This window comes from Aplysia californica, unplaced genomic scaffold (genome assembly GCF_000002075.1).
Source record: "Aplysia californica isolate F4 #8 unplaced genomic scaffold, AplCal3.0 scaffold01216, whole genome shotgun sequence".
NCBI lineage: Eukaryota > Metazoa > Mollusca > Gastropoda > Aplysiida > Aplysiidae > Aplysia > Aplysia californica.
Window position 1 is genome coordinate 24,478 of NW_004798486.1, and position 8,344 is coordinate 32,821.

The window sequence follows — 8,344 nt, forward strand, 5'->3', positions numbered from 1 at the left end:
TCCCACTGCGGCACCAGCAACAGCTTGCGAGGAGGGGAATTCCCCGGGCCATCCCAACAGGTTTCTTGGAATTCTTACGTGGTTCTTCAATTAGGCTTGGTGGGGCTCTCGTGGTCAAGTGGTCTAGAGGTTACGGTGTTCGCCTCTCATTCAATAGGTCTCGGGTTCGCGAAACCAAACAGCGACAGAGCATTTTGTTCTCTAAAATCTTCTTCTTTCAACTTCTTTCCTGCTCTCTAACCATATTCTTATGTCTGCTTTCGTCTCCACTCTCTCCCACTTCTAACATTTTTTGTCCTATGCTTTAAAAAAAAACAACAACACCTCCCCCCTTTAAAAAAACAAACAACCTTGTACCCTGCATTGTTATCAACAACATCACGAAGTTTTGACTTAACAGGATAATAATTTTGCAAACAACAGGCCTTTGAAATAAGCCTTTTTTATGTAACAAGCAAACATTGTTCACTGAAAAGCCATTTTCACACTAATGTATGGGTTCACAGAATCGGAATTTTAAGGCCGAGGATTTCTTTAGTCTTTGTGTGCCTCAACATTGTCCTTGACTTCAAGAAAGCATAACAAATGAGTAGCCTATGTTCATTGTCATTGCGTGATTGTGTGACTCTTCGAAGTACTGCTCTTTTGCTCATTTTGCATACTGAGTGAAATTCTCCAACCTTTTTAACTTTTATATAATCCGATTTTAATGATTTAAAAGGTGAATTTCTTCGTTTCTGCAGCTTTTTCTGATTCAATAAAGAAGATAACTTTCAGACAATTTGAATTGTTTCTTTGTGGTACCGTGCCTTTTTTTTGTGTGTGTGTAGATCTTGAGACTCTAGATTGGATCAGAGAAAACGGCATCAAGGTTGACCACTCTTTGCTCGCCACAAGTCATAAACCCATCTAGGGATTAGGTCATTGACAATTCACCTGCGCGGGCGGTTGGTGACATCATTGCAGGCCGTACTCTGTTCTTTCCCTATGTATTGCTCCTATCTGTCTGTCTTGGTTCTTCCTTGCACAAAATATGACCGTTTTTATCATACATTTTGTACTTGTGACAGTTGATAGTGACGCTGGGTCAACTTGAAATCTAAATTACATTTATTTGCTTTCAAAATAGCTACTGTTGATAAACATAATATTGGAAGAAAAACTTGCATATTGTATCTCTTATAACTTATTCTATCCATTTCTCAAATTAAATGCGACCGTCGAGAATTAGGAGGCTTGAAAATGAAACTGAAACTAAAACAGTCTACTCTGACACAATATCAAGAATTGTCGAAGTCCAGCCAATCGAAGTCGCATACGTAAGCAGTCGAGGGGGATCATGGGACGAGTCTCGTGATTTCGTGGAGACGAATTTAGGCATAGCTCGCTATAATAGTATACAGTAGACTTCAGTTCAGCCTGCCGCTCAGCGTTTCTCGGTGAATCGAAGCTGATAGTCAGTCAGTAGTCATCGTTTAGCAGTTTTCTTCTTTTTCCAACGTGCAAACTCCGTTGCGGTCATGTCTGTTTTCGGTGGAAAGGCTTTGTTCTTCACGGTCCTTCTGATCGGGTTTGCAGTTCAACCTGTGACTGTCAACGCCCAACTAGCGGAGGCAGCTGGGGCTGTGCTTGGCGGTGCTGCTGTTCTTGTGGGAGCACCCATAGCGTTGGGTGCTATGGGATTTGGCGCAGGTACTGTTTATTGATTTGTTTATTAGTTTCATTTCTTTGTTTTGTTTGAGTAAAGAAAAAGCGCGTGGACATAATAACGGTCATATTTTGTGCAAGGAAAAACCCCCACGACAGACAGACAGGATCAATACATAGGGAAAGAACAGTAGGGCCTGCAGTGAGGTCTCCAACCACTCGCGAAGGTAAAGTGTCAAGGTAGGTCTAGATCTAGTACTTTGAACAAGACCACTCTCTTAACTGTAATTTGCAGATATCGTCGAGGGGGCTCTTGTGGTCTAGAGGTTAAGGTGTTCGCCTCCCATTCAATAGGTCTCGGGTTCGAATCCGGATAGCGACAGAAAATTTACGTCGCTTAAGTTTTCTCTTTCACGTCCTTTCTCGCTCTCTATCAATGTTCTGTCATCTGCTTTCGTCTCCACTTTCTGCCTCCACCCCTCACCCCCTTTTCCCCCCTCCTCTGGGCTCCTGACTCTTTCTGCAGGCTTTCTACTGCTACGCCTTGCCTTCTTCTTACTGCTGTCTTTCAGCTACACCTCTTATCTTATGGTAGGAAAGATCTAAACCTAGCCTTTTTGGATAAGGGCGAAAAATCGCAGAGGTCCCGTGTGCAAGTTGCGCACGTTAAAGATCACTTGGTGGTCCAAAATCGATAAGAGTGGGCTTCGGTCGTCACTCGGGCAAAAAATCCAAATTCCCTACTAACTCAAAATGTTAATGTGTCCTGAACGATCATTTGACCTTATGTAGTTGCGTGCGCCGTAAAACACTTACCCCCCCCCCACAAAAAAAAAAGGAAACAAAGAAAAAAATCGTCGTCTTCACCGGGGCCGATTCCAAATAGGCTACGGTGCAAGTATTTTATTTAGATCTAATTAATTCTCTCAAAAACAAAATGTGTTTTTTTGTACGGAGCAGTCTCTGCCCCTATCCTTTGCATTCTTGATGCTTGCTCTCTATAATATTGTACCGACGTCTGTGGTGTAGCCAAAAGCGTCTGGTGGGTTGTGAAGAGGGTGGGACTTGCTGTGACCAGACTTTGAGATCACTCAGATTAAAAGGGTGGATAACAACTGAAAAGACAGTGAAACACGCATATTAAAAAAAGTACAGCAGGGAAATTTTTAATGCAGATTCAGAAGTATTATAATCCTGTTAGTGGCAATATGTACTGCGTTTGAAACCAGGAAACTGGTCTCACCGATGCATTTTTATAACATGTACATTCTTTTTTGCCCTGCGGTTTTTATGTTGAGCGAACGTGCCAGTGACGTTTTTGGTGAACGGTGCATCCTTCATGAGGATCCATTCATTATTAAAATAATCCACAACAGGATGCGAAAATTCTGCTGTTTTACGTGGTTCCAGTCTCTGAAACTTTTAATTATAAGAAATAAAATCACTTCTTGTTTTCTTTTTAGGTCATACTATTTATGTAGGATAATGCGATTAGCTAAGAATTAATTACTACAATAACTGATTCACTGCAGCAGCACATTTAAGGCTTTGAATCTTGTCTGAGCGAGTTCAATTCACCTCCACCCCTTTAAAAAGAGATAAATAGATAAATTAATACCACCCACCCCCCTCGAGTTTGACAAGAAATAAAGAAGGAAAAGGTCAGATGTTAATATTTAACTAATGAGCTTTTTAATTTGGAAATACAAGAACCAGAACATAATTGTGTAAACCTATGCAATTTAGAATAAGTTAATAAAAACCTCAAACTTCACCGGACTCAGTTGTAGGCGCCGCTGTCCTATCCTCAAACGACACTCAACAGAGGAGCCTTCACCCAGAGGCCTCCATGTTTCCTGCAGAGGCATAACTCTAGACTCGGTAGAAAGCTCTTCAAAAGTATCTTTTCAACTTGTGTCGGATTCCTTGTCTTGTCTCACGCCACCTACCTACTTCACATTCTTAAACTCTATCATTGTTAACCTTCAGTTTTAAGAATTTACTTCTTGAATGAACAGGAAAAGCATTGTGTGTACCTCGCTACCTAACCATGTACCGTAGGCCCCACTTATAACAGAGATGGTTATACATGTAACAGGATTTCGGTTATGCTAGTAGCAGGCTTATTATAACTGAAGCAAAAAATAGTAATACTCTTTTTCTCGGACCCCCCCCCCCCTCTTTTTTTGACTGAAATCGCTCCAGCCGGAATTGGAGCTGGAAGTCTCGCAGCTAAAGCGATGTCTGTGGCGTGGGCCAGTGGAAAAGGTGTCGCTGTCGTCTCAGCGCTGCAGTCAGCTGGAGCAGCTGGATTAGGAGCGGGAACTGTTGTGGCTGGGGCGGCATTGGGTGCTGGAGCAGGCCATGCTACTAAGCACGTCCGTGATGATGATGAGTGAGGATGAGCATGAAGAGGATCTGTGGGGAGAGGTGACCATGGAGAGGACCTGTGAGATGAGAGACGTTTTGCTAAAGCTTCCACCATGCCGTCGATCGCCTCGAATTTGTTATGTCTTTTCTGTCTTGTGTAGAGGGAAGGTTTAATTCGGGTGTAGTCCAGGTGTAATTCGTTTAATGTATTTTGTTATAATCGTCGTTTTGTGCTTTATTTTACTGACTTTGTGCTTGAGGTACAGCTTCCTTTAGACGCACGCGAGCGCGCGCGCACGCACACACACACACATACACACACACACACACACACACACACACACACACACACACACACACACACACACACACACACACACACAGAGAAACGCAACCACACAAGCTTTAACTCATGCTCATTATTAATTTCTGTAAGACAGTAATCCCCATCCCTGTTTTTTTTCCTTTATGCAAAGTCACAAGTTGTCCAGTTTGAGTTTGTTGTAGACAAAAACTTTTCTGTTCGTCCATGTTTGATTACATGGACACAATAGAGAGGCGATGTCTACAAATCTACGCAAACCAAGCATTTGTTCAACATTTGTTAATTTTGTATTTGACTACAGTAATTGCAGAATTTTTAAATCAAGGGGCTTTCTCGTTAACCCTTTCACTGCATCTCCCCATGTTGTAGAAACGCTTTGATAAAGTAATATTTAAAGCAGTTTTGGCAGTGGGCATGATTAAAAATGTCCTTTAGGAAGTCACCACCCTTAGAGCACCCTACCACCCCGCCCCTTTCTTTATCCAGCATTCACGTGCATACCCATCATACTCCTACACTCGAAAGCACAAAGACACACGATCTCTCTCTCTCTCTCTCTCTCTCTCTCTCTCTCTCTCTCTCTCTCTCTCTCACACACACACACAGAAACGCAACCACACACGATTTAACTCATGCCCATTATTTATTTCTGTAAAACAGTAATCCCCTTCCCTGTTTTTTTCCCTTTATGCGAAGTCACAAGTTGTCCAGTTTCAGTTTGCTATAGACAAAAACTTTTCTGTTCGTCCATGTTTGATTACATGGACACAATAGAGAGGCGATGTCTACAAATCTACGCAAACCATGCATTTGTTCAACTTTAGTTAATTTTGTATTTGACTACAGTAGTTGCAGAATTTTAAAATCAAAGGGTTTTCTCGTTAACCCTTTCACTGCATCGCCCAATGTTGTAGAAACTCTTGATAAAGTAATATTTAAGCAGCTTTCACAGTGATCAAGACAGAAATTTCATTTTTTTGGGGGTGGGCCCCATAACGTTGCTTTTGGGACTTTTTGTTTTTGTTTTGAAGCACCATTCTAAAGTTAACTTTTCCATTGGTTTGTTAGTCTGACAAGGGCCATCAATAGAAAAATAAAACACACAACTTGTACACGTTTCATAAGCATAGATCTAGAATTGGCAAGATCTAAATGATATTAAATGTTGGAAGTCGCTTTCAGATGTGTTTTGTGTTATACTTTTGTACTTGTATTAAATCTACATGTAGTTCTTAAAAGTTTAATGGATTTTTAAAATGTATTATCCATGTTTGTTTTGCCAGGGCCAACTTTGGCTGAGTGGGATGCAACGTCCCAGCTGGCAGATGGAGATATAGGTCTACTAGATGCAACGTCCCAGCTGGCAGATGGAGATATAGGTCTACTAGATGCAACGTCCCAGCTGGCAGATGGAGATATAGGTCTACTAGATGTAACGTCCCAGCTGGCAGATGGAGATATAGGTCTACTAGATGTAACGTCCCAGCTGGCAGATGGAAATATAGGTCTACTAGATGCAACGTCCCAGCTGGCAGATGGAAATATAGGTCTACTAGATGTAACGTCCCAGCTGGCAGATGGAAATATAGGTCTACTAGATGTAACGCCTCCTCACAAGGGATCGAACTCACACTTTCTGTGTACGACAGCGAAGATCCTCTATATAATGACATTAACATATACATTGGCATGTGGCTTATAGGGAAGAAACAATTATGGGTGACCTTCTCTGTGTATGTAGCCTAAACACTGTCTTTATTTAGTCAAGCCTTATTTCGGATACACTCGCTGACAAAACCAAACGCCCCTCCCTCTGTCTGAACCTGCAAGACTTCTGTTAGGTTGCAACTATGTAATCTTGATGTCTATGTATACATTAATTTTCTTTGTCTTAGCCTCATAGCGACACTGTCACTGTCCCCGAATAGAAGCTACATTCTAAGCCCAATACGTGTAAATGCCGGATGTGTTCAATTGAAACGAATGAAAGTCTCAGCAGATTACATAGAATCTTGACCAATCACACTAATGCTATCCTGATCTCTCTCTCTCTCTCTCTCTCTCTCTCTCTCTCTCTCTCTCTCTCTCTCTCTCTCTCTCTCTCTCTCTCTCTCCTCTACTTCTCCTCCTCTCTCGATCTCTGTGTGCGAGTGTGTGTGCGTGTGTGTGTGTATGTATGTATGTGTGTGTGTGTGTGTGTGTGTGTGTGTGTGTGTGTGTGTGTGTGTGTGTGTGTGTGTGTGTGTGTGTGTGTGTGTGTGTGTGACAACTCCCTGCATCTGAAATTAGCATATCTGCAGAAGAATCTGGCGCAAATGAAATAAACTAGAACATGCACACGTGGTATTTGGATGGAAACCTTTAGAAGGCCAACAAAATGTGTTCTTTTTTCTAAATGTTAGCCCATTATGCGAGGCATCGTGGTTAAATCGGAAGCTCGTTAAAAATAATGAAAATTGATCGATATTCTTGTTTTGGGCTCAACTTCTTTCGTCATACTTTCATGTCCACTTTAAAACACACCCATGCAAGGATTTGTCTGAAAACGTCAATCAAAGACAAGCAGAATGTAAATTTGTAGTTTTTATGGACACCACAGCTTTAATTTTGGAAGTCACCAAACTTTCGTGGCCATTTTCTTGCTAATTTTATTTCTGGCTCCAGGTGACCCCCAACATCCTTCAATATTTTAATATCCTCGACTTCTACTCAAAATAGACGTTTATTTTTTCGTCACATGCAAGGCAAATGAACAGGCTTTTAAGATTGTACCAGTAACATCATAATATGCCTAAAAACTGACGAAGAGCGCCTGCATAATTCCACCGCGTCGTGACATTAATATCATGGCCATTGCAAGTTAATGAACACCATGCTAGAAAACTCCAGCACTTCCATAGGAACTGACTGGGGGAGCCGCCTGCGTTAACGTAAAACCAAAGACAAAGGCCCTAGCTCTTGCTGCCATAACTGGTGTATTTTTGTTACGCATAGAGCCAAAAAAACTCACAAACCCAGCCCCCCCCCCAAAAAAAAACCCCAAACACACACACACACACACACACACACACACACACACACACACACACACTCAAACAAACACACAAAACAACCAGAGTAAAGGCCTCCAAAACAAAACAGAACAAAACAAAAGCAAAACATTTATTCGGCTAAACAGCATTAGCAGGGACGGTTTGTTATCTGGGCAAGACCGGCGGTGCCGGTCAAAGTTTTGTCAGCTGGACTGTTGACAAGGGATTTATTGCTGATGATGATTTTCATTCAATTTTAAGTAAATCCGAATAAACATGTATCAATATTCAAAAAGCACCTTGCCGATTTGAAGGCGTTCAAATAGACAAGTGGGATTCACTGCTGTTTTGTCGCGACAGAGCCTCTTTCCGTCACCTTTGTTTATCGCACCGACCCGTAACTTTGAATAGTCTCCCGTCAAGCCGTCACGTCGCGGAACTTCGTACGAGGACAAACGTGGACAAAACCATCGACTGCCCTGAGACTACAAAAAGCGAATATAAACATCCCTAGATTGCCAAGTTGGCCTCCGTGTTGTTTACAAAATCGGTAATGAGACTGTCTTGAGTCTTGAGCACCACAGACACATGAAATATTTCATCAGCAATACATGTACTTATCATTCAGCCTTTCTCTATCATCAAAACATTTATTGTCAGCATGACACTAATCTTTTTTGTTTATTGAATTTTTAGCCACCTTTGGTTCCTGTTTGATGACTATTCATCGCTTTCTCCCCACTAATAACGTACCTGGCCCATATGAGTCTAGCCGACAAAGAGAGGAATCGTCTAGTGAAGATATATAAGGAGAATTATAACGAGCAGGGCTGTCAGTCTGGACCGAAAACAAAGGGCCTACCCCCTCCCTTCTCTCCCCTTATCCACCGTCACCTCAGCTAGACACCAAGTTCTATAATTAACATTTGACACACTTCCCCACTTTGTTACAACAGTGTTCTTAGTTCTT

The 8,344-nt window shown here is 41.8% G+C and overlaps 1 protein-coding gene across 1 annotated transcript; it reads left to right on the plus strand.

The window, feature by feature from the left end:
* Window positions 1-1,332: 1,332 nt before the first annotated feature.
* Window positions 1,333-5,436, plus strand: LOC101847465 (interferon alpha-inducible protein 27-like protein 2A). The gene is made up of 2 exons (XM_005112240.3): window positions 1,333-1,692; window positions 3,853-5,436. Exons 1-2 carry the CDS (start codon window positions 1,521-1,523, stop codon window positions 4,044-4,046), a joined length of 366 nt encoding a protein of 121 aa, XP_005112297.1. The 5' UTR covers window positions 1,333-1,520; the 3' UTR covers window positions 4,047-5,436.
* The last annotated feature ends 2,908 nt before the right edge of the window (window positions 5,437-8,344 follow it).

Excerpts from the sequence above, each read along its gene's own strand:
- LOC101847465 (XM_005112240.3), top strand. The coding sequence starts at position 1,521 with ATGTCTGTTTTCGGTGGAAAGGCTTTGTTCTTCACGGTCCTTCTGATC. Across the intron at positions 1,693-3,852 it reads TGCTATGGGATTTGGCGCAG|CCGGAATTGGAGCTGGAAGT; the intron begins GTACTGTTTATT and ends AAATCGCTCCAG.